General features: G+C 37.4%; 1 protein-coding gene across 1 annotated transcript in view; it reads left to right on the plus strand.

Moving 5' to 3' along the window:
* LOC111156906 (zinc finger SWIM-type containing 6) overlaps nt 1-27389 on the plus strand; it is a gene marked incomplete at its 5' end in the record, with an annotated part of 192982 nt that overhangs the window by 124704 nt on the left and 40889 nt on the right. Inside the window, 2 exons of the mRNA XM_022518037.1 lie at nt 14710-14858; nt 18091-18241. Coding sequence (XP_022373745.1) covers nt 14710-14858; nt 18091-18241 — 300 coding nt within the window. The remainder of the gene's footprint in view (nt 1-14709; nt 14859-18090; nt 18242-27389) is intronic.

The following is a 27389-nucleotide window of genomic DNA, read 5'->3' on the forward strand; positions in this document are numbered from 1 at the left end:
TTAAAAAAAAAAAATCTCAAAAATGGTTTTTTTAAAATTTTTATACATGGAACGTTATCTCATTTATTTGTAAACACATTTATCAGCTGCTTATTTTGTGCATTGCAAATACGGTGACTTACAAAAATATATGTGCAACTTGTCAGAACTACACCCACCACCTATTTCATAGGGTACATTAACACAGGATAAATAATAGTTAAATTATAGGTTGCTGTGCTTTAAAAACATTTAGACATAATTTTTAAAATATTCAAAAATACATTGAAGAATGTAACATAGTCTTGACTAAGCAGCTCTTGGGCCTATCATTTTTACATTTCTTTACATTTTACATTTCTTTGGTTATATTGATGAGATATAGGACCAGTCACTTAACTCTATTCTTTTAGGTTTCTTCAAAGTCATTAATTATGGCGAAATTTATTTTGGTGAATATAAATGTTTAAGGAAAGTAAGTTTAAGGTTGTTTCTTGAAAACTTTTAAAATTGTGAGATAAAACATAGAAAAGTACATAAAATATGAATGTGTAGATTAATAAAGTGAATCCCAACACACAGGTCCCAAATAGACTATTCTCAGCACTAGAGAGGGTTCCATATAGCCCCTCTCTTTCACAAGCTCCTTTCTCTTCCCCATGGCAGCCACTGCCTGGTTTTTATGGTAATCATGTCTGTGGTGGTTTGTGTCTTGTTGTTGACATCATTAAATACTAGTTTCAGTTTTACTTGGCTTTCATTCAAGTCGTGATTGTAAGATTTATGCCAATTGTTTCATGTACCTATAGTTCATTCATTTTCATTGTTCTAAAGCAGCACTGCCCAAAAGAACCATAATATGAGCCGCATGTATAGTTTAAAATGTTCCCGTAGCCTATTTAAAAAGAAACAAGTAAATTAATGTTTTATTTATCTGAGTATTCATAAATAACAATTCAACAAAAAGTTGACATATTTTACTCTTTTTTCATAGTAAGTCTTTGAAGTCTGCTGTCTGTCTTATACTTAGAGTATATCTCAAACCACAGCATCATCACAATGCAAGGGCTTAATAGCCACATGTGGCTAGCTATTAACATTGATGTACCTTATCGTACAGTACAACTCCAGAATATTCTAGTGGTGAGAATATCACTGTTTGTCCGTTCCACTGTTTTTGGATCTTGTTTTGAATAGAGTTATTGCAGGCATTATTTTACAAATTTGGTGCTGTAAGGTACTTTTAAAATGGTTTTTATGTCAGAGGAACATCCATATAGCCATATTTTTTCTAGTACTCCCCATTTTAGGCTCAGCCTTATTAACGTGTGTAAAGCATTTTAGTTAGTAAAGTCTGCCATTGTTAAATAACAGTATTATAAACAACTGTGGCACTGAAGTACTTTTGACCCACCAAAAGCACATGCACTTAAGGACTTTTTCAAGTAATATTCTGCTCTGTCTTATCTCCTGCCTCAGTCTTTTGCTTTTTGAAAATTCAGGCTAGTTTACAGTCATCTCAGAGATTTCTAAGGAGCCTGTGGCTTCTTATTAAATTATTCAGTGGAAGTGGAATAGCATATACCATTTCTTCAAACGTTTATATGTTTTCTTTCTTTTTTTTTTTTCCCCTGAATTTATATATTGCATTAGGGTTACATTATTCTCTGAGTTTTAGTTTATCCAGAGGTCCACATCAACAATCAGTTGTTTGTTCTGCATGTGTCTTCCTTATTTTGAAGAACAGCAGCGTCCAGAATTTCTTATCTACAGCTTCAGAAATTCACTTCCATGTTGAAATAGTAAGACTGACAAATCAATGTCATCTAAAGTTGGATGCGAGAAGGTGTTCATGTGACATTGTATTTCTTTCACAGTTTCTAAAATTAGAAGAAAAAGTTATCTAAGGAAAAGGCAAGGACAGAATGCAGGTTAGCTTTAGGCTTAATGTGATTTTCAAATAACTTTTGTATGAGAGCAACTTCACAAGAGCAGTGAACTTGAATGGTTTATCCCACCAGCTTTCTGGTCATTTAATTTATCACCAGATTTGCTCCCAGCCTGGAAATGGGCCAATTACATGAGCCACTTCCTGCCTTCCATCATAGTGTAACAAGTGGTAAAAGTAGAGAGGTAGGAAGCAGGTCATGACCTTAAGTAACAAAATGGGGAGTCTGCTCCTTGGAGGGTCTTATTTTAACTCTTAGACTGATGACTTACTAGAGGGTAGGATTAAAAATATTCTTCAGTTATTTGACCATATGATCCCACCTGAGTCCAAACACCCCCAAAGCATTCTCCATACTGTAAAAGCAGTACTTTTTAGTATGATCTTTTGGTTGTGTTTTTGCTTTGAGAAGGAAGATGTCTTGAACACAAAGATTGGTAAGAGGTAAGTTTTATTTTAAGGAGAAGCATCACTTTTACTTGGCTAGATAAATAGAGTCAGGATAGGATTTAGATTCAGTTATCTTAAAGGGTATCTTAAAGCCAAAGAACTTAAGCTTATCCAAGGCCTTTTTAGAAGAAAATCATTAATTTGTAAGTAGTTAACAAACTACATTGATAGTTGGATATTTGTTTTACTTGTGAATGTATCCTAATACTTCTTTTTTTTTTTTTTTTAAGATTTTATTTATTTATTTGACAGACAGAGATCACAAGTAGGCAGAGAGGCAGGCAGAGAGAGAGGTGGAGGCAGGCTCCCTGCGGATCAGAGAGCCAGACGCTGGGCTCGATCCCAGGACCCTGGGATCATGACCTGAGCTGAAGGCAGAGGCTTAACCCACTGAGCCACCCAGGCGCCCCTATATCCTAATACTTCTTAAAATTCTGTTGGTTGCTTTTCCTTTTTACAGTTGACCCTTGAACAACATGGATTTGAACTGCACAAGTCCACTTACACCCCCCCCCCCCCCAGTAAATATATGTATCATACTGTAAATGTATTTTCTGTTAAAATTTTCTTTTCTCTGGCTTACTTTATGGTAAGGGTATAGTATATAATACATATATAAAAATGCATGTTGATACTGTTGACATTATTGGTAAGGCATCTAGTCAACAGTAGGCTGTTAGTTAGATTTTGGGGCAAAGGCTATATGTGGATTTTTGACAGCATGGGGGGTTGGCACTGTAGGGTTACTGTATTTTGAAATATTTTATTTTTATAAGAATTTTATCCTGAGGAATTAAAAGCTTTTTCAAGACAATATCAGGCACATTATTCCTAATAATTTCCTTATCAGCTTGGTATTACAAATTTATAATTGTAGTAGTTTCAAGAGAAAGAAACTGAGGAAAAGGGGTTAGTGATATCCAAGGTCACAGATTTAGCGAAGATAGTTGAAATACAGCCTTAGTTATTGTAGTAGTTAAGTCCTTTTTAGTAGCCTTTTTTTTACATTTCTTTGTGTTTTCATAAAATTTCCCTCACATGATTTTGATTAGATTATAAAACTAACTACTACAGGCTAAATAGTGGCTGTAAGATAGTTGATGTTAATGGCCCTCCAAGGAGATTGCTGGTTGTAGTTCTGCGTTGTTGTTTTTTTTTCCCCCAGCAAAATTGTTTGCTTTCAGTTTTATATTCTAATAAAACTTCCCAGTTTCCACAGTCTTAAAAAAGATGCTGGTGTCTTTGCTAAGTACTTTTCTAGAAATTTACTGATTTCCACGTGCTAGTCTACCCTCTTAGTTAACCCTGCCTCTTCTGGTCCTTTATGTTTCCTATTAAAGGAGATGTATTATATAGGTAGCTAAATCATGAAGTAAGGACAGAACATTGAACTTAAAATCTGAAGGCCTAGAATCTATTATTGTTTCTACTCTGTATTACCTGAGTGACCTTGGGTGAAACTCATTTTTTCCCCTCATTTAAAATGGTCATGATGTTCTCTAATAGCATTGGGAGAATTTTAATAAGATATACATATATAATAATAATAATCCAATATAACTGAGTTTACTTCATGTTTAAGGTAACCAGAAGTACTCATAGAAGAGAGAAGAAACCAGTTGGGGGATGAGTGATATCAGAGTTGGTGGTCATCTTACTTTCCTCTAACTTTTTGGCATGTATTTCTTCTCCTTTTTCTCCTGGGCGTTCTGGTTTCAGGACCGCCCCACTGCAATGAGCTAGCCTGTACTGGGCACATTCCCACAAAGGACAGAGTAAGGGGCTGTCCTTGTCCAGTGTCCAGTGTCTAATGTCCAATAACAAGCTGGCATTGGTCCAGACTTGGAACAGTAGCAGGGTGGGGGTCATTTCATTGACCCTTTCACTTCTAGAGCTTGGGCCAATCCCAAATGTAGGCTAGACTCCTCCCTGACTTCAGTGTCATGTGCCCAGAAACACCATTTCAGTCACAGAAGTAAAAGGAATATATCCATGTGTCAGATGCAGTTGACACAAGGCATGTAAGATCTCTTCCACCTCTGATTCTATGACTGTGGTGGGGATACTTCTGCAGAGACGCACGAGGCACTTGTATCATGTTGCATATGTGCATCTCCTGTAGTTCTACCCAACTGTACACTTCTGTGTTGTTCTTTGATCAGACATTTCAATTTGTTGGAGTGTGGTTCTAATAAAACCAACAGCATAAATTCCATTCATGCCTGCTACTCCTGCTTAACTTAACTTCAGAATGCCTCTGTGTTCCAGCCATCTTCTGTATCAGTCCATTCAGGCTCTCTTAGAGATTCCAAACAAACAAGCAGACCCACTTAGCAATCCTGTGTTCGTTGTGTGCCTTATTTTTAGTTGATTGTAAACTACATCAGGGCTGAAATTATGACTTGTGTATCTTGGTACCTTCCCTAAGGACCATACTTAAGAAGCCGTAGGTGCTCAGAATTTGTTAAACAAAAAGTAACACTGTCATTTTTCATTCCATTTTGTTCTTAGTGGGAACTTGGAGATTTATTTTTGTACACATGCATGTTCCAAATCTAGCAGTAAGTGACAGTTGGAGTTGTTTGATGGAAGCCTTATGTCACATCTTTCTTCCTTTTGTTTCCCTGTAGATGGTCATGTTCAGTGTAATTGGGCTTGCATTAGCAACCAGTTTTTACAAGTATCCTAGGGAGATAATTTGGTCATTATAAGCATATTCTTTCTGTCATACAATATTCAGGCATTAACAGTTGGTGAAACAAAGGTAAGATCTACTAGTGATTAATACAATTTGCAAATACATTCTATAGAAGAGAATTGAATATGCTGTCCTAAAGTGCACCAGTGTGGAACTTAGAGAAAATTTAAATTAATTTTAAAAAGTATGTTGAAAAAATGTATAGTAGTATAGAATTATATGAAGATAAAAAGACAAATCCTCATTGGCTCCTTCTCCCAACGGCTCCCTCCCTTAGTTTCCAACAGCTCTCTTACCCCTCAAAGCAACTGCTGTTGACAGTGTGGTTTGTATTCTTTGAGACAGCTTTCTTCGTGCACACACACACATAGTTTTAAAAAAACAATTAAAAATATTTTTCTTCATTTTGCTTTTTTCTCTTAATAGCTGATGGATAGCTTATGTTATTTCAAACATGTTTTAAATGTTGTATATAGTACTCCATAGTATGGGGATATTTAACCATTAACCTACTGAATGATTTTGAAGTTGTTTCTGTTTTCTCCCTACTATACGCAGGACTGCTGTGACTTTCCTTTATGTGTGCGCGTGTGTGGGTTTGTGAATTTGTGCAAGTATTTTTGGATAATAGATTCTTAGTAGTAGAAATGCCAGAACAAGTGGTACATGCATTTTTGAGTAATTATTGCCCAATTTCCCTCCAGAAATTACTAGGTTTAACTTCACATTTTAACGAAAACTAGATGTTTCTCTAACATAGTTTAATTTTTTTTTTTAATACAAAATGAATACATGATCATGTATACATGACGGTCTTTACATGAAAAAACACTTCACTTCAGCAAAAGAGAAGTGATCTTAGAACGTAAGTGTCTTAATTTGGAGGAATCACATCTCTAGTCCATGAGGAATTTGCTAGGGTAACACAGAGATAACCACTTTACTTTTAGCCCAATACCCTTCATTCTTTCTCCTTTCTCCTCCAAATCTTGCCTTCCCTCACACACTGTAGTCATCTCTGACACTCCTCACTTTAATGCTTTACAGAGGATCGCTACCAGCTGTGATCAGGTTTCTCACCAGTCCTCTGTCCCTTAACTGACCTTATGTCTGTCCATATTGGCTCCATGAGCTTGTTCCCATCTCCCCCACAAATGGGTCTCTCATACCTCTCACTCTGAGACTCTTAAGAGTGTTGATGAGCTTAGAAGTTAGCCTGAGTGAGAGAGAATACCTTTGCTCTTCAGCTCTGTTAATGGGGGCAAGTAACTGAATCTCTTCAAGCCTCAGTTATTTTATTTGTAAAATATGGACAATAAAGAATATGCCTTTCATAAGGTCAGGAGGGCTAAAGAAGTAAATCTGAATTGCTGTTATCACTGTCATTGTGATGAGTCAGTTGACAGGAGTCTTCAGGGCAGTGGTAGATCTTTGAGGAAAATATTTATAAGCCATTTTTAAAAAATAACAACTTTAAAATCTGAGCAAACTATTCTCAAAGCTTGCAGACATCGTAGATTTCTCTCTCTCTCTTTGTGTGGGGGGGTGGATTTTATGTATTTATTTGACAGAGAGAGAGAGAGAGAGAGTCCCCAAGCAGGCAGAGTGGCAGGAAGGAGAGGGAGAAGCAGGCTCCCCACTGAGCAGAGAGCCCGATGTGGGGCTCAATCCCAGGACCCTGGGATCATGACCTGAGCCAAAGGCAGATGTTAACCCACTGAGCTACCCAGGCGCCCCGGTAGATTTCTTTTAATAGATCTGAAGAGTTGGGTTATATAAAAATAAGACTTTCTGAGAACTTTGCATGTAAATATTTGTGTTTGTGTACCAAGTGATATATTTTTAGCTAAGTTCTAGAAAATGACCTACCTGTTATGCACTCTGTTTACATGCTGAATTTTAAATGAGCATGGAGAGTGTACAAATACTTTGCTGCTTTTCATTCATATAAAATATGTGATTATTTCTATACATGAATAGTTTATTATTGAACTTTAGAGGTAAGTTGAATGATGGTAAGAAATGAAAAATAGGGGCACCTGGGTGGCTCAGTCGTTAAGCATCTGCTTTCGGCTCTGATCATGATCCTGGGGTTCTGGGGTGGAGCCCTACATAGGGTTCCCTGCTTGGTGGGAGGCCTGCTTCTCCCTCTCCTGCTCCCCCTGCTTGTGTTCCCTCTCTTGCTCTATCTTTCTCTGTCAAATACATAAATAAAATCTTAAAGGAAAAAAAGAAATGAGAAAGTCAGATGAGAGGAAAATTTTGGAGGAGGAGCTATAAGCCTTGTGATGGTCTATGTGAATTCCCTTGAGTTCTCTGCTGATGATGGTGCAACGTACTTAACTTCTTTGGCATTTAGCTGAGGAGAAGGTGGTTTGCTGAGGGAGCACAGCCGGCACATGCCAGCGTTCCCTCTGTCAGTAGCCTCTGGGATAAAGAAAGAAGATGGGTTGCCCTCTAACAGCTCCTGGAGAGGATGTCACACTTCTGTCATCGCAGTAACATTACGTAGGTGACCACAGAGAATGAAAGGTGAGGAAAGATCTGAGTGTTGCAGCTATCGAAATATTGTAAATGGAAATGAAGGCATTGGCCACTACTTTGGAATGAGGGTTTAAGGAAGAATAAAATGTAAATCTTTTTTCAAGTGTGTGTTCAGTGCATGTTATTTTTCAACAGTCTTCAAATCCTTGTCCTCTCTAAAGAAAGACTTTTTTTGAGTCTGAATCATTGAAGTTTGCTGCCCTGCCCTTTCCCTCTCAGTGCCAGTGATCGAGGTCACGATTTTGCCTTCAGCTTGTTAGATAGGTGTACTGGCAACGTTTCCTAGCTTTAACAGTGGGCTAACTGAAGCTTTAGGAGGTGGCATTCTTCTGGGTCCCCTGAAAGAGGCTGAATGAATCACCTCTACAGTGTAGACATCTCCTGCCTGCATTCTGCCTTTATAGACGGAAATTGATAATTAAATTTTAACCAAAAAAACCCCAAACAAACAAAAACCCCCCACCCAATTGTACATAGATATAAATGGTTAGAACATTATTTAGACAACTGTATTGCTAAAGCAGTTAGGTCACAGTTAAGATGAGGAGGTAAACTAAAGCCTTTCATTTCTTTTTTGTCTGAGTTGTTTTCCAGCAGATTAAGAAGAGAAAAGAAAGCATTAAGTTCCCTATTAGAACCCAAAGCTGTGAATAATTCCACATACCAAACATAGCATAAGCCAGCTGTGAATGTGTCTCAGTTTCTCAGTTTAAAATTTGCAAAAGGGTTTGGTGCTGCTTAATACTTAGAAGCAACTGTTTCCTTGACACGAGACAGATATTTCATTTGGTGCGTCTTAAATATGCTTTATTCATTAGACTGGAGCCAGAATACTTCCCAGTATGAAGATGCACAGTGTGTCACCATGTATAACATCCTCTCCAAATATGGAATCATTCTCCTACCCCCCTGGCAAAGATTGTGATTCAGTACTTCTGAAGTGTACCTAGGTATCCATTTTTTTTTTTACAGTGTGCCTCAGGATTTTTGATACACTCTTAATTTTGAGAACTCCCAGGGTTAGGGAGTTTTGATATTGAGATAAAGCAAAACTAAATCAGAACCAGGTCAACTAATAGGGAAAGTCAAGGACATGGACAGTGTTCCTTCATGTCCATGAATTCTCCTTTTGCTCTCTTCCTATATAAGAGGGTAAGTGAAGTTCATACATCCCTAGCTGGGAATGAGAGACAGTTAAACTGTTTGATTGATTGATTGATTGATTGATTGATTGATTTTTTTTAACCAGATAATTTTACTTTCCCTAAAGGCTTGAAACTTTGAAGAATTAAGCTTCGGTAATAAAATGCTCACAAAGATTAACTATACAGTTGTAAAAGTTATAGCATTTGTAATTATAAATATAAATAAGGGGTAAAAATATGATAGGTTTTAAAACTCTTTAATGGACCATTTAATTTACACACACAGATTCTGGTTCCTGCCCAACTTGGAGAATATCTAATAGCAAATGTATAAACACATGAATAATGTTTTTCTTGCATACCTTTCTCAAAGCTAAATGCTGAGAGCTTTGTCTTTGTTTATAGATAGCTACTAACAAGTAGAAATAAATTTTGCAAATCTACATTTTATGCAAGGCTTAGGCCACCCTTACATGCATGTAATCAAAACATGTTAGGATTTAAATAGCTAAACTTAAGTATTAAAATTAGTATTAAAACTAAATGAATATGCTGTTTTAGGAAGGTTATTATTGTGGACATTTAATTTCCTGGTCTATAATGTATAGTATCACCTATTCCTAAAGTGTTAAGTTGTGTTTAGATTAAATTTTGTTTTATTTACCATCTAGTTATCTTTGCATGCATTCTTTAGGATATTTTCTACACAGTCACAGGAAAAGATTTCTAATTCTTAGCACCTAGTTAATTTTTTATTCCTACATTATAGAATTTTAGGTTTGAGAAAATGGAGGTCTGGGGAGCTTGGTTTTGTTTGGATGACATGTAGTTTTCCCAACCCAACCTAGAACCACAGGATTCCAAATTTGAATCCAGGATGAGGAACCCCACACATACTCTCAGCTCACGTATGTAGACTTTATCAGATTATTTGCTGTAAAATTTTGTCTGTGGGCCATTTTCTCTCCACAGTGCCTCCTCCTTCCTCCATGCTCTTGAAGAAATATGTTAATTCTAACACTAGCTTCCCATATTCCCCCCACAAAAAACATCAAAACAGAAGAAACCCCTTGGTTTTGTTAAAAACTTGAGAAACATTGTCCATGTATTTATACATTTGCTGTTAGATATCTTCCCACCTGGACAAGAACAAAAATCTGTATGTGTGTAAATTAAATGATCCATTAAAGAAATTTAAAAATATGACACTTTTTAAACCTATTGGATTTTAAGAAAAAAATACATTGTATAATTCAAGTCAAATGAAAGTGATTCTTGGACTATTCCTTCTAAAACTTCTTTCTTTTAGCATGAAAAAAATAAGAGTTGAGTATATCCTACAGTTTTTGTGAAATATTTGGATGTTGACCCCTTTGCCATTTTAGGCCAAGGAGACTGGAATTTTCTCTAAACTGAATTGAAGTCTTCTTAAAATACTGTGATATTTATGTGGCAAACAGAAAAGTCAAGTCTCACGTGGCTGCGACCCATGCATTGAAGCGTAGCAGGCCTTCTCCTACACCATAGGACAGTCAGTCCCCATCCAAGTCCTTCTGGGACAGGATTCCTTGTAGGTCTTGACCCTCAGTGCCCAATAGAGAACAACTAACAAGTCATGAGTGTTGGGGGAAAGAACCACTGTGAGGATTGAAATTGAATTTATTTAGCTCAGTTCATCAGAAGGAACACTGAGAGTGGATAATCAGTAGCTTGTCAGAATTTTCCCTAAGAAGAGGTTAAGGAGGCAGGTGTCAGATTTCCCAGGAGGATTTTTAGCAAGATGGTAGGAAAAGCTTAAATATGAAACTTGAGAGCATATGGAGGAGTTGTTTGGAAAGTCTCTTCTGATGCATTTAGATAAAGAATCTGTAGTTGTCTTTGTGCATTTGCATGTGTGTGTGTCTGTGTTTCCGTCTCTAGAATCAAGGGGATGGGCTGGATTAGGGGCTCCCAGTCCCTGTGGAATACAGATATAACCTCAGTAGTTGACTCTTCACAGCACTGTGTGGTCTTAGATCTTCCTGTGGAAGAGAAACGTGCTACAAATGCTTACAAACATCTCAGTGTCCTTCCTTAATTTTATGTTTGATTTAGGGCTAACAACGCCTGCTTCGATACTTTCATGATGCAACGTTAGCTCCAAGGTTCTGGGATGTATTCTTCAGCAGGGGAGAGATCCAGGAGACTGGATTTGGCATTGTGGCCGTGGAGAAGTGTTAATCATCCTGAACTTGTTTCTCCTTCTGTAGAATAGTAGGGATCAAAATCTTTACTCACCTCTAGGGGACCTTGTGAGGAGAAAATGAGATATATATGTATGTAAAGATGTTTTAGCAGTTGCTCCTTTTTGATGGGAATCCTTTTCTGGGGAGGAATGTACATAGTTCTCCCCATTTCTGTTACTTGATTTCCTGATAGAGACAAAAATTAGTTAGGTGTCAGAAAGCAGTGGTGAGCAGGGCAGCTATAATCCTTGCTCTCTGGAGCTTTAATATCTACCTACTTGTCTGGTACCTACTTGGAACAACCTTTTTTCTGCCTTACTTTTGGAAGAATGAGTCTCTCCATCTCTTCCTCATAGGTCACTCATTCCCACTGCCCTCCTCACTCAGTTTCTGTCCCAGTCTTTAAATGTTGGCTTTCCTTAAGCTCTGTCTTAGGTACTCTTGTCCTGTAGAGCCTCCTGTAAATATCCAGTTCCCTACTTTTGAAGTCCTTTCTCCTTTTCTTCGCTGTCTGAAAGGTGCTTCAAATTCACCATGTCTGAAACTGAACTGAGGACCTAAACACCGCCCCTTCTACCCCCTAACCTGGTCCTGTTTTGATCTGTGTGTCATTGAGTTGTCCAGTATCTCATCAACTTATTCTTATTTTTTTTGTAAAAGATTTTATTTCTTTATTTGACAGCGAGAGATACAGCAAGAGAGGGAACACAAGCAGAGAGAGTGGGAGAGGGAGAAGCAGGCTTCCTGCCGAGCGGGGATCCCGATCCCGGGTCAATCCCAGGACCCTGGGATCATGACCTGACCTGAAGGCAGATACTCAACAACTGAGCCACCCAGGCGTCCTTCATCCAGTTGTTTAACCCAGAAACCCATGTCTCTCTCGATCCTGCTGTTTCTAAATTTCACATACCCACTTCATTACCAAGTTGCATTGTTTTTGTCTTAAATTCCTGTCAGAGTCTCCATTTCAGTTTTCAGTGATGTTTTCAAGCTACCATCATCATCCTTCACACAGACTCTGCATATATACCATTCTCACTGTTCTCATATGTATTTCTGCTTCCTAGCCTATCCTCCACACTTGAGAGAGATTTTTCTAGTACTTAAATATATTCATGTGGTTCTGAAATTTTAAAAATATGGAAAGGTGTTCAGTGAAGAGCCTTCTTTCCTTGTGTACCGAGGTTACCCATTCTATGCATATGTAAGGAAATACTAACACAGGCTCTTTCTAAAACATCACTATAATAAAGGGAGTTATATTATGCATCCTTTTCTTCGGCCTGGTGGGTTTTTTTTTCCCCCATTCAACAGTATATCTTGGATATTTTTCCATCGCAGTACAAAGAAAATACCCACATTTGTTTTTATGGCTGAATATATTCTATTGTAGGAATGTTGAAATTGATGCACGTTAGGAGAAAATATCTTTTACTATCTAGGGTGTTTCATTCTTCTTCTTTGGACAACTTTGTTATGAATTCCCATTTGTTACGCTTAGGGAAGAAAAAAGCTAAGCTCCCACTTGCCAGGGCTCTCAAGGGCTAGCCCTTCTTCAGGATTGTCTTGTAGTTGTCTTCTCTTCATCCTCTACTTTTGAGTTGTATGGATGTGCACTATCTTTTATTTCATCCATGTTCTATGTTCCTTCCCTCCTGAGACGTCTGCCTAAGCTCTTAGTCTCACATTCAGACTCATTCCTTTTTCTTCCTTTTTTTTTTTTTAAGATTTTATTTATAATTTGATAGAGAGCGACATAGCAAGAGAGGGAACACAAGCAGGAGGAGTGAGAGAGGGAGAAGAAGGCTTCCCGCTGAGCAGGGAGCCTGATGTGGGGCTGGATCCCAGGACACTGGGATCGTGACCTGAGTGGAAGGTAGATGCCAGGCGCCCCACTTTCTCTTCCTTTTTTCTTGGTGGCACCCCTCCTTCTTTTCTTTTTTTCTTTAACTTCTAATCTACTTAAGTCAAATCTCAGCTCAATTTCCCATTTCCTCAAGGTGTGCTTACTCTGGCAATCCATGGCCAAGTGAGAGCTTTCTGATAGAGTCTGCTGGCATTTTGGCTTCTTCCTTTGAGCAGTTATTATCATATATTTAAATGTGTGATTACTAGATTGATACTTATCTCACACACTTAAAATAGTGTTTCTCTTATAGTGGGTTGCAGCCCATTATGGGTTATGAAATCAGTCTTAAAAGTTATAAGCCCTTTTGAAAAATACAATAGAGAATATCAGACCCTTTCACTTACAGTCAGGGTCTTTTTTCATCATACTTTTGCTTCAGATTAATAGATAATAGATGTCATCACATAAACACTCATATATACAGATATGTTGGGCTTGATGTAAATTGTTGCTGTTGTTGGTCCTAGTCAAAAATAATTTGTTGGTAAATTATATGAGGACAAGAATTCTGTCTATTTTGCACACCATTTCATTCTCAAGTCTAGCAGGAGTCACTCAATAAATATGTTGGCTCAGTGAATGAATGAATGAATGAATGAATGAATGAAGGCACACCTTTCCAGGGAGATTCACAGACTCACTGCTCTCCTCTTAGGGACTAATGGACACTGGTTCTATGCAGATGTTAGTGATTGTTTCCTTGGCCAGTTCCTTCTTAGATCATTAGAAGAAAAGAAATGCAATGTACAGCCAGACTTAAACAAATGTATTTTTTTTAAGATTTTTATTAATTTATTTGACAGGGAGAGAGAGATCACAAGTAGGCAGAGAGAAAGACAGAGAGAGGTGGGGAAGCAGGCTCCCTGCTAAGCAGAGAGCCCAATGCGGGGCTTGATCCCAGGACCCTGATATCATGACCTGAGCCGAAGACAGAGGCTTAACCCACTGAACCACCCAGGCGCCCCAACAAATGTACTTTTTAAGGGTTGGTGAGATTAAACACTACTGATGAAAGGTTTTTAGACTTAAATTTTTTAATATTTCTTATGAATCTCAGGCCTTAAATACCATTTTTTAAAAATAAATAATGAAACTTAATTTTTACCTGCCTAAGTATCTGGATAATTTTTGAATTTCTAAGGTAGTTTACACACAGGGCTTATGACATGGCTATAATCTTTTGTGTGTACTTCAGCAATAAAATATTTATGCAGTTTGGCAAGGTGATACTACAACCTGGTTTAGTACAACAGCTGCACTGCCTGTTCCCATGTGGTTTGATTTCCCTTTTTAATCTTCAGTTTTCTGCAACTAAAGACTATGTCAGCATGTAGTTTATACGGCAGCAGATAACAGTGAAAGCTTCTTGAATTAACATAGTAAAGAGAAAAATACTCTGCTCAGTTCACTTGGTTTCACATTTTTCTCATGTCTTTGAAAAACATTTTCCTAACATATCCTACATAGTAGAGCTTTATAAACATCATGTATTTACAATGAGACATTTTTGTGACTTTTTTATTCTTTAGAGAACTTGTAAACTCCTCTCCAAACGTTTAGTTTAAAATATCTCAGTTCTGCAGTGATCTGCATTTTAGCGTAGCACAAATCAAGAAAATCCTGGAAATAAGAGAATGATTTTTATATTTATTTTCAGTCATAAATTTGTATGTATAATTGAAATTGAGGGTGGCTTAAAAAGTGTGTAGGCAAAAAGTGGAGAATCTTAATTCTTTTCAAGTTTATTATCAGAGCCCTTTAGCACAGAGTTTTTATCTAGCATATGTGTTATTTTTTCTTTCTATTTCTAGGTGCTCCTGATCCAACAGCAGGTGCTAGTATAGATGATGAAAACTGCTGGCACTTAGATGAAGAGCAGGTTCAAGAACAGGTTAAACTGTTCCTTTCCCAGGGCGGGTACCACGGATCAGGGAAGCAGCTTAATTTGCTCTTTGCAAAGGTATGATTTTTTTTTTTAAAGAAATATTCTAAATATATACATATATAGAAAGTATCTATATATGATGATGTGTACAATAGAATAAAGGCTTCTTTTTTATTTATTTCTTTTTTTTTTTTTTAAAGAAGAGCATCTAAGTTAACCAGTTAGAAACTATGACGTTGTAATGCATTAATTTACTTAGCTATCCTTAGTCAAGATGTGAAACATTTTTGTTTCCCATTATTAAAATGGTGACAGTTTATACAATTTCGGAAAAACGTCCAAACTCAAAAGTAAATAGCTTAGTATTATTAGAAATACCATATTTTCAAGCTTTTAGTTTTCCTAGTTAATGTTCTCAAGTAGAGCATAATTTTGAATACAGTCCTTAAAATGTGCTTTATATATTTAGGGCTTTTTTTTTTTTTTTTTTTTTAAAAGTTGAGAAGTATCTCTTGTTCCAATCCATAGTCTGTAAATTTTACATAATTATTTTTGTACAATTAATACATGCATATAACATTATATATTTAGTTTAGTAATGTTCAGTATATTTAAATTCGTTTCAAAAGCATGGACTTTGGAATCATAAAGTCCTGGCTTTAAATTTAAACTCTAAATCTTATTGAATGTATGAACCTTGACAAGTTACTCAAGTCAGTTTCCTCATCTATAAAATTAGCTAATGATAACATATCTCCTCATGTTGTGATTAAATGATAATGCTGTCTAACACATCATTTTGGCCTTGGTAAATGGTTAAATTTTCATCACCAAAATTTGATGGCCTAAGAAACAGGCTTATCTTCCTTATAAGTTCTGTGTGAGTAGAAGCTGTGTCTCTTGCTTTATACAGACCCTTTAGTACCATAAACGCAATTCTAAATACTAAGTAAAATGCTTTTTTAGTAATATTAAGTCAGTGTCTTTTCGTGGGGGTACAGCTACTAATATGACTAATGGATTCAGATTGGTTTTAATGGATGAAATAATTGATAGTTTTCATAACTCATTGACACTTTTGTTAAACAGCTTTTCTAGTATTTATAATAATCAAAAAAATTATTATTTAGCTCTGAAGAATTCTGTTACTGGTTATGGCCAGAAAATAGTGTATTTTGGTTAATCAGTATTCTCTTATTAAAGATTTATCCCATTTACTATGTATTGATTGCCGATTTTCTGAAAATTAGATTATAATATAATACATCTTACACTAAAACTACTTCACACATGATTTAATCATTCTTTGGTAATTCACAGGTACATCAAACTCTTGAAATATGTTAGCCATCTGAAAATTAATTACTATTAGACTGTAGATGTGTTTGAGTATTGCTTAATAGTTGTGGTTTATATACTTAACAGTGAAGTGTTTATTTTCATTGCTGTTGCTGAGTAATAGGTTAGAAATGTATCAGGAAATTAAACATTAAATCACATCCATGATGTAGTGGTAATATTAAAGGTTTGGTATATTTAGACACACGGGAAGTATTTCACAGATTCTCATGGTAGTGAATAGTATACTTTGGCCTACTGGAAGCAAGGTAAAAGAGGTATTAGACTGGCCTATAGCTGCTGTTTTTATCCTTTTATGTGATGTACACATTATTTGTGCCATATGAAGCAACAGCATCATCTAATTTTGGAAATGGCATAACTTTTTTATTTTTTAATTTTTTGGCATAACTTTTAGAGTTAAGACAGATCTGGGCCCTGATCCCAGAGATTCCTCTTGTCCTTTGGGCAAGTTACTACACTTCTCTGAAACATGGTTTTTATAATTCATAAAATGGGAATTATAATCTGGCCTATTTTATATGGTTGTATGAAGATTACATGATAAGTATAACTGTAAAACTCTCTAGCGTGATGTCCAGTAAATTATAATTCCCTTTCTTCCTCTCAGTCTTCTTCTGTTCATGACTTTTTAGTGCTTCCGTATTAGAAATAAAAAAAAACTTCTTAAGATTATTACTGAAATAATCCTGGAAAGCACAACACTTGTGATTTAGTGTAGAAGTGTTTTGGGGTTCTTTGTAGGGCTCCCATTTGAAGCCTGTGATGGACTTCCATTACTTGTCAGAGTATAAGCCTGACACAGGATCAGTAGATCTTGAGGTTTGGGCTGCGTTATTGAGTATCTGACATTTCCTCTTTGATTTGCCTTTCACATAGAATCTTGAATAAAAGGATCCCCTCTCCTTTTCTGCTGCTTGTGACCTTACTCCAGTAATTTCCTATAGGGAGAACTGGTGGTGTGGTGTTCAGCTGGGATTCGTGTTTGTTGAACACATAGCAGAATACACTTTTCGAATGGGTGGATTTATCTACAGTTTCCTATAAAGAAACTTAGTCTTGTGTTTCTTTTCTTCCTTTTTTTTTTTATTTTGATTTATTAAAATTTGGGAGATTTGGCTCCAGAGTAATGGACAGAGCTTGAAGTTCCAGCTTGAGAAGCTGAGTTAGCTCGCTAGGTCACAGGCTATAATTCTGCTTCCTGGATTGCTCAGTTAGGGCTAGAGAGTTCTTTAACCTGCAGCACAGCCCATTTCCTCTTACAGCCCCATTGGGGTGAATATAAAAGTATGGTATTGCTCTTCTTGTCAGAAAACTTTGGTGTGAGGACTTACTGAAATTATAATTTAGCTCAAAAACTGAAGGACTTCACAACTGTGGAAATAAACTAAAAAACATTGCATTGCACAGTTTAAATGGGTGAATTATATGGTATGTGAATTATGTCTCAATAAAGCAGGTTTTAAAAAACAGTAAAACAGATCTATTATTAAAAACATTATCCATTCAATTTAGAAGATCCCTGAAGAGTTATCAGTAGACTGCTTTCGGCTTTTCTACTCTAGTGGTAAGTATAATCATTTGGAAGAATCAGGAAGGTGCCAGATGATTTATTTTGGTGGTGTTTTTCTGTGGGCTAGCAAAAAATTTGTTTTTGTTTTTTTGTTGTTGTTGTTGTTGTTTTTGTTTTTGTAATTGGAAAGTTAACCAAATGTCTTTTCCTCATTTGGATTATGAAACATAATTTTAAAAAATTAACAGTTAATTCTCTGATTAAATTGTCATTTAGGATAGAGACCAATTTTTCACAACTTTTGTTTGCCAGAGAAGGCTGGTATCAAGAATTAACTGCCTCAGACCCCAGAGAAAGAAAGAAAGTGGTCTGTTCTTGTATTAATGTGCATTTTTGACCACTTTTCTAAAGGTCTGTTTTTTTTTTCCCCACCAGGTGCGGGAGATGTTGAAGATGAGGGACTCAAATGGGGCCCGCATGTTGACGTTGATAACAGAGCAATTCATGGCTGACCCTCGTCTGTCACTTTGGAGGCAACAAGGCACTGCGATGACTGACAAATACAGGCAGCTCTGGGATGAGCTGGGTAAATACAAGTTTCCTGACGGATTGCCATTGAGTTGTGTATGGGTAAAGATCATGGTTGAATGTTGAAAGCGCGTGGTTCGAGTGTTGCTGAAGGGAGAGCTACTCATTTATGAACTTACTGCCATTAGACACTGGTTAGAAGAAGGAGGGCTTGGGCTGGCATTTGCAGGAAATAATTTTGGGGAGGGTTTGGGGGAAATGGTCGGATCTTGAGGAAAGCAAGCACCGAAATCTGCCTTTAAATATTTGAAAAAGAAAGCCATTTTATTTTAAAATAGGTATTTTGTGTAGCAGAGCTGGTTACTCATTTCTAGAAGAGTATTGTACCCAGTTGAGCTAAAATTTGGCTCTTTCCCCCCTTTGAGTACATTAAAAGTGTCAAAAGTAGTTTGAACATTTATTTTTTTGGCTGTTACAGACTTAGATGAACTGATTGTCAAAAGGGAAAAGATAAAGTAAACTATAATTTTTATTGCTTCCCAAATCTCTGTAATAAAGATAAAAATATAGCAGGTGATTGAAGAAATGAGAAATCCACTAGTCAGGTTCACTGGGAAATTTGGGGTGGATGATTATTTTTATCCAGTGTTTATTGCTAGGGAATTAACAAATAATGCATTTGTTAAATTGTCTATTAAGAATGTGACAGATGGAATTTTTGACAAATGTTCTACCAATGCCTATATTAATTTTTATAGATATGTTTACTAGGAGATCCTAGTTTCATTGAAATTGAATAGTAGAACTCCTCATACCTTCCCCTTCTTTCCCTCTTGGCTGATAATAGATCATATCCTGCTGATTGATTCCATGCCAAGTCTGGACAAAGAGAAACTGTTGTTTGTGCATATAACACATGATTGTAATAATTGGAAGGGACCTTTGAGGTGAACTGTTCTATGGATAAGGAAACTGGACTCCAGGGAAGTTTAGGATCATCATCCAAAAGATGATATTGACTAATTTAGGGTTATGCCACAAGTTGGTAAAGAATTGAACATCAGAGTTTCCTCTTTGCAATTAATAGGATGTGTGTTCAGAAGCTTGCTGTGGGTGACAGCTTTTTTTTTTTTTTTTTGAATGTATACGTCTGCTACTTGCCAGCTATGTTAGATATTTGTTGGCCTTTCCCCTCGTATTTTTATTAATTATCTTATAATAACTTGGTCAAATTTAGATCAGTCCCTAACTATAGTAGTTTGTTTCAATATATTGGAAGAGTGTTTGAGAGCACAGTATGGTAGTTTGAAAAACACAGGTGTGATGGATATGTTTAAGCGTGGTCGAACTGAATGATAACACTTTCTTAAGTAAACCCTCCTCAGTTTTTTAATTCTGTAGTGAAATTGAATTGACTAGTTGATTTATGACATTCAAAAGTTCTACCTTAAAAAAAAAACTATAATAGAGGGAATCATTTAAAGAAAAAGTATTGGATTAATATTGAATGAATAAAATTAAAAGAGCTTTGGTACTTGGAGGAATTTAGGATTACAAATAACTAATTAGGAAGAAAGTGCTAATATTTTTTTTGGTATCCAAAAATGTACAAGTGATATAGTTAAATAAAACTTAACAGCGTTCATGTTTAATACATTAGCCCCATCTCACTTTTCCAAGTTGGTTTTGAAAATTATGCACTTTAGCTCTCTATCAAAAGTATAATTCTCATTAGGTAGAAGTTTCCACCAGCTGATTCTAGTTATACCCTCTGATGAACTGCTTTCTGATTATGGGCCAGGCTTTATATTATACAAGTTCTTTGATTTCAGTCTAGGATGAATATATCTCCTTGCCCTGTATTTTCTTTCTTCACAAATCATCCCTCCCCTCCACCCCATCATTACTAGACTGCTATATATTCTCTTGTGTACTCTGATGGCAAGCAGAGGTCACTAGCCACTTTAATGGAGTCTAAGTTTTACAAAGAATCCCATGTAGAAGTAACAGTAGCTATCATATCTTAATATTCATTCACCAAAAAATTAACTAAAAGTTGCTTCTGGACTACAAAAGGAAAGGATTTTGCTTCTTAATAAAATGGGAGAATTAGGGGCGCCTGGGTGGCTCAGTGGGTTAAAGCCGCTGCCTTCGGCTCAGGTCATGATCCCAGGGTCCTGGGATCGAGCCCCGCATCGGGCTCTTTGCTCAGCAGGGCGCCTGCTTCCCTTCCTCTCTCTCTCTCTGCCTGCCTCTCTGCCTACTTGTGATCTCTGTCTGTCAAATAAATAAATAAAATCTTAAAAATTATAAAAAAAATAAATAAAATGGGAGAATTTGACTTTGTGCCCCTGCATAGGGCTCACATTGCTTCAAGGCTCTGCTTTGGAATTAAATGCTGAGCACTGCCAGATGCCAGACATTGAGAAGAGGCTGAGTTTTGTCGGCAAATGGGATCTGCAAGTTAATTGGTGTTTTCTGCAGGCTTCTGGCTGTGAAATGAAATTGGAAGCCCTTTAGCCACATGGATAATACAGGACCTGAATACAAATGTCACATGTCACCATCAGGACCCACTGTGAGACAATAGTGTTCCCACTCCAACACTGCACCATTACAGATCATTTAAATATGGGGATTACATTTAAACTAAAAGCCCCATTTGCCTTTTACTGCAATTTAAATGTCCTCTTAGCAAAAGCTAAGTGACAAATTAAATGAAAAAAGTGCCCACATTTTTAAAGCTGTAATGCAAAACAACCTTTTATTGCTTCTCATGTGCCACGAATGAATCATTACACTTGTCAACCCTAAACCAAGCCATAATTGGAGCAGCTACTGTTATCAAAGTGGGGCTGCTCTGTGACAGCTTAATAAAGCTGAAACTGTTAAATTAAATCTCAGATGCTTAACTCCTTAGCACTGGTGAATTCGATGGGTCCATTTCTGGCAATGGCCAATACACCAGGAAAAAAAAAAAAAGATTCCTGGCATGAAAGCCTTAATCTGATGAGAGTGTACAAGAGTGTACAAGAGTATCTTAGCCAAGTAACTGCTTCTTGGCGGAGGGATTTGGAGTCATCAGATTGTTGGCCTGATTACAAAACGGTAGTTTTTGAGAGGATCAGATATTCCCCTCCCCAATATTTTCAACTTATGGAGTATATGTGATTTATTAAAATTTAAGCGTTGATGTTTCGGAATTAGTTTTAAAAATAGTATATATTCACATAACTTTGTCTCTCTTTTGAATAAGTATATACAGACTTCTCCAAAGTAGCAACAGGCCAGATTCCTTTCCCCATCCTCTGGCTAACAAAGGGATTGATTATACTTAGTTCTTCTTTTCTAAAATAAGTGCCTATGATATTCATTTGGTCTAAGTTAATTTTCGTGATTTATTCCCTGATTTTCATAATGTTGTATGAAATAGATACAGATGCATGCTATTAAAGATCCTGTTCAGTGCATCTCATTTGCAGATACATTATTCTTAAGCATGAATCTGTTTTTCATACATTAATTTTGCTTTTTCTATGTGATGTTCATTTTCTGAAACATAGAGCAATCTTCTCGGGATGAGTGCTGTTGTATCATGTTCAGTATAAGAAAATGCATACCTTAAAATCTCAAGAAAATGCATACCTTAAAATCATTGCATGGACAGAAGCTGCAGATTTGGTGGCGCTATAGAACCCACACCTCTTTAGTTGCATTCTTTATTCCATGACATGCAAATTTTCTAGAAAGCAGATCACAGCAATAACCCTTCGATTTCAAAGAATAACCCAGTGCTGATTGGTGGCGAGCACACCTACTGTTAGCCCTAATGGCTGTCTGTTCAGCACACTTAATTACCGCGGGGGTCTTTAGGGATGAGGGGATATATTGTAACCTCTCATCTGTGTTGATGAGTCTCTTTCCTTAAATGTCCTCCTAGACTGTAATTTTACTTTGCTTCATAAGACTATAGGTTGTGGCTGCCAGTCTATTAAAACCTAATTAAAATGGATGTTATTAGAGGAAACAGTTAAATAAGATTTAATTACAGCTTTTTCATGGGGAAAAAATCCTTAAATTTTCATTTTCAGGTATTACATAATGTGGTTTTTTTTCCCCTAAAATTTTGAACACTTAACTTTCTCTCTCAGCTGAGCCGTGTGTTTTGCTTATACCATGTAAACCCTGGTTTTTTGAGGGAGAGGCTGGGCTCTCATTGCAAGAGCCTTGCTGCTCTGAGCTGTGCTCACTCAGTTCACAAGAACAAGGTGTTACCTCTCAGATTTCTTTTCAAAGGTTTTGCTATGGGGGCGCCGGATGGCTCACTTCATGGACCATGCAACTCTTGATCTCTGGTTTGTGAATTTGATTCCCGCATTGGGTTTAGAGATCACTTAAAATCCTTTAAAAAATTTTTTTTTTTTTTTTTTTTTTTTTTAATATGGATACCTAACTCTGTGTGAGCAGACATAGCCATTTGGAAGTTTCTTTCTATTTTGAATTCCATTGTAAGGTTAGTTTAACCACTATTATTAAGCAACAATGGTAGTGTTCCTTGTAGAGTGTTAGATTGAGTGGGTCTACAGATTCAGGGTACTTGGAATCACAGTAAATCTTTGTTCAGCAGTAGAGAACTTAGCCCCTCATTCCATCCGTTGAAACCAGATTTATTGCAAATACTAAAAATTACCTACTTCATGGACTCAGAACACTGTTCTAGCTATACCTCTGATACAGGTAGTCATCTCTGTGGACTTATTCTCTACCCATCTTCATTATTCCGGACTCACATGCTTAAGTCACACATTTCCAGTGATGCTCTAAGTTATTTATAAGGGCTTTTGTGCACAGAGATAAGATTCCAGAGATTCTGCTTTGGGGGTCATTGTAGAGAAATTTCTGGGAAATGCCACCTTACATCTCCCAACATTTTAGGGTGTAAGTAATTTCACCATGGTTCAGAGCTGCTGCTTGGTTTATATGACAAATTTCAAATCTGGGCTTTCCAGATTTTGAAGCTGATGGTGGTTAGTGAATGGCTGAGGAGTAACTGCTTTTCTGTGAGAGATAGGGAGCATTCCATTGTGGTTGCCACATAAGTTGTGTTCCCTTTGCTGGTGCCATGGAGAAACAGCAATTCCCAGAGCCCGCTTGCAGCAAAAAGATGTCAGGCACAGAGTTGGGAACTTATTTGTAGCTCTAAGTGTACGATATAAACTTAACGAACCCCACATTAAGGATTGCTTCTCACCTACCAGTTTGTCTTTCCTGGGCATAAAGAGAATATACTTTACCACTTAAACCCCATATACTTGGGGGTCACCCCCTTGTGTATTTCTATAAAACCTTATTCTAAATATAGACCACAGGGATTGGGTTAGGAGTTAAGATGCCTTATGACTCATTGTAGTACATGTTAGTGTCCTTATTGTATATGTAGTATGCTGGTAGCATTATTTGCACCAGGAATGGGTTCCAATTACTTTTGTTTTGTTTTCTTTGTAAGATGTGTCCATTGGTAGTAGATACTATTCTCAGAGTAGTGGCTGCTAGGAGTGTCAGAGCATCGGTATAAAGTATCCTTTTCTTCCTCATAGCAATTTTAGAAAAGTCCATTAACCCTTCTTTCCAAAAGTCTTATTGTGGTTTCTGTCTCAGTATGTATTAAGCACTTGCTATGTCCAGAGGAATAGATGTAAGATATAAGTGTTTGACTTTACTGTTAGTAATGGTCCTTATAGTCGAGAGGGGGTAGAGAGATGGAACCATCAGGAGACAGAAATTAGAATAGGTATAAATGAACTGAGGAGCACTTTGACAGGGTAATTCATTCACATATTAGTACAAATACTTGTACAGGTGGTATTTAATATGGTTTTACATATTATGTACATACTATGTATATATTGTGTACATTACACATTACATATTTACATACATAATATGGTTCATGAAGGTGAGGTGTAGGGAAGAAGTAGTGAGAAGGAATAACATGAACAAAGACAGGGATGAACTAACTCAATAGGGGAGGGCTATAAAACTTTCAAATTCATGATCAACAATGTTGTTTTCAAGATTCTCAGTCCAGTTTTATTGTCCTTTGTTGTTACTTCAAAGGGAGGTGAGGAGGGAGAGAGAGTAGACACAGGATCTAGATTTTTGCTGTCTTTTATTTCCCATTTTAGTCCAGCTAGTAAAGATGACATAGATATCAACACTTACTTTATCAGGCACTATGGTAAGCACTTAATGCATGCATTATATTTTTTATTCTTAAAACAATCCAGTGAAATAGGTATAATTATTACTGTGAATTTTATAGCTGAGTACACTGCCTCAGCTATAACTTGCCTGAGGTCACAGCAGCAGAGCAGGAATTTGATCCCAGGTCAGTGACTTCAAAGACTAAACCACCAAACTGGACTCCATCCTTACTTGATTTAATTTGCCTTTCTGCTAAGGGGTCTAAGGAGTCTCAGGGCAGAGCAGGGGCAAGGCGAAGGTCACCTAGATGACAGTAAGCCCTGGAAAAGCTGCATGGCCTGGTCTGCCCACCTGGGGTCCTGCGGGTCTAATGGTGGTAGTCAGCAGAGTTTACCTACTCTAGGTGCTCATCTGTGTTTCTAGAGACTCTCTGACTTCAGTCTAAAAAAGCCACATTAATGTAGAAGAGCGAAGTCCATGCTGTTGATTGAGAACTGTCAGAATAAACGGATGCTTCTCACAAAGTACATGCCGTACATACTGCAGCTGGGTTACAGTCAGGTTTTCATATCATTCTCCAGGCTCCTTTGCTAAGGAGCCAGTGAGACCCTTAGGTTCAGGTGTCTGTCCCAGCCTCTGCCAGGCGGTAGTGATAACACGGTTGTCAACACTTGTTTATGTCATGTGGTCTGTAGCTCTGCAGACCCCTCCTGCTCTTGGTCTGGGCTGGCCTGCTCTGGAATAGGAGTGTACATTTCTGTTTCTGTGGTTTCCCCCTTATTATCTGGAGCTCCCTTTCAATAAGGAGGCTTCATACATTGTGCTGCTCAGGAGGCTTTGCTTCTATCCAGCCGTGTTCTCGGAATGCCTGTCTGCTGCTCAGTCCTCATTACCCGGGCCTGGTTTCTTTCTCCGTGGTATGGTCCTGTTGCTTCTTGTCTCTTAAAACTGAGAGTTCTGTGTTTGTGGGTCAGAGACCTTTGGGTTCTGCTCTGCTGTGGGGAAGGGAAGAGGGGCTTGTTCTCGGTTTCTTTAAGTAGGCAGAATTAATTTCTAGTTTGGGTCAGAAGTTAACTAAAGGAGAGAAGGCATATTTCTTTACTTCCTGTGCAGTACTATCCACCATCCTCTTGAGTGCAGCTGCTAGGGTTTAATTATCCATTCAGTACCTCTTTGTGAGGAAAAGTGGAAATAAAGAGGAAAAATTTTTAAATAAATATTAGCAGAAAATGGTAGATTATCAAGATCAAAAAAGATCTTTACAGACCATTTGATCCTATTATCTAAGCAATTGGAGATTCCTAATGATAGTCATTCTCTAAGTTGTTTAGGTGTACAATTGGATAATTTGTAACAATCCTTGGGGATCACTCCCTTGTGTATTTTTATAAAACCTTATTCTAAATATAGACCATAGGGATTGGGTTAAGAGTTAAGATGCCTTATGACTCATTGTAGTACATGTTAGTGTCCTTATTGTATATGTAGTATGCTGGCAGCATTATTTGCACCAAGAATGGGTTCCAATTACTTTTTGTTTTGTTTTGTTTTCTTTGTAAGATGTGTCCATTGGGAGTAGGTAACTATTCTCAGAGTAGTGGCTGCTAGGAGTGTCAGAGCATTGGTATAAAGTATCCTTTTCTTCCTCATAGCAATTTTAGGAAAGTTCTCTTCTCTTCCCATTTCCTAAGAGTTAGTATTGAGCGTTAGTATTGCGGTGCCTTCAAGAAACTGCCACCAAAGGGAACTGTGGTTGGGGGAGGGAGCAGCCTCCTTGCTAGATTGTGGATCTCTAGAGAGCACCATCACACTAGAGTGGTAGAAGTGAGAGAATGAGAATGAAGGAAGGACAGGCTGGGGATAATTTCCTCTCACCATTTCTTCCATTGAAGTGGCAGCATACAAAAATTAACGAGGTCTGAGAAGCCTCATTTAAGCCATCTGAGGTTCCCAGGGGCTTCGTGGGGAATCAGAGATGCCAAGAGCTAGACTGAAAGAGGTGGAAGACAGGGAGGACAGAAGCAGCCACTTAGGCTGTTCTCTGTGGGTGTTGTGTGGAGCAAGGTGCTTTACAAATGTTTCTGTAGTTGATTCAAGCTTAGGTGGGTTAATGAGGGGGCAGGAGAACCCAGGAAAATGATTAATGGGTGTCTCTTAGACAGGGGATCCGCAATGCCTCATAGAAGCCCCTGAGGTGGGAAAGGGAGGAAGAGAGTGTGGATGGGGGAGGCAAGTCCTCTCAATCCTGACAGAGTGACTTTCATCACTTGACACTTAAGCTCTCTGTTAAGATTTCTCTAAGACAAAGGATTCTGAGATTAAAAGTACATGCTTGATTGTGACTGTCTTCAGTGGGCTTTTAAATAGTTGCTCTTCTTAGAGGTCTACTAAAGAATGACTTACTTGTAGAAGTAATTTTTTATTTTAAGGAGAAGACAGGTTGATAAGTGATTTATAGCAGGAGAATTTTTGTGAGGCTGCTATAAGCTTATCTAACAATTGCATAACATTTTAGTGTTTAAAAATCCCAAATTGGGAGACGCCTGGGTGGCTCAGTTGGTTAAGTGGCTGCCTTCGGCTCAGGTCATGATCCTGGCATCCTGGGATCAAGTCCCACATCGGGCTCCCTGCTCAGCAGGGAACCTGCTTCTCCCTCAGCCTCTGCCTACCACTCTGTCTACCTGTGCTCACTCTCTCTCTCTCTCTGACAAATAAATAAATAAATAAATAAATCTTTAAAAAAAAAAAAAAATCCCAAATTGGAATGAGAATAGCATGTTGTCTGGTAAAATACAGGAAGGGGCCTTCTGCTGTAAATTCCTTGGATGAGTTAGTGCCTGGGTTCTAGGCTATTTTCTCGGGCTCTGATCTAGAAATGAATAACCGAGAGTAGTGATAATAATTGTCTGAAATGTGACTAACCCTTCCAACTCTCTGTCTTCTCTTGCAAAGATAACCTTTGACAGAGAAATCCAAAACTCTGTAAATATTTGAACCATGAC

This window comes from Enhydra lutris, unplaced genomic scaffold (genome assembly GCF_002288905.1).
Source record: "Enhydra lutris kenyoni isolate GAN:26980312 unplaced genomic scaffold, ASM228890v2 scaffoldscaffold50, whole genome shotgun sequence".
NCBI classification, from domain to species: Eukaryota; Metazoa; Chordata; class Mammalia; order Carnivora; family Mustelidae; genus Enhydra; species Enhydra lutris.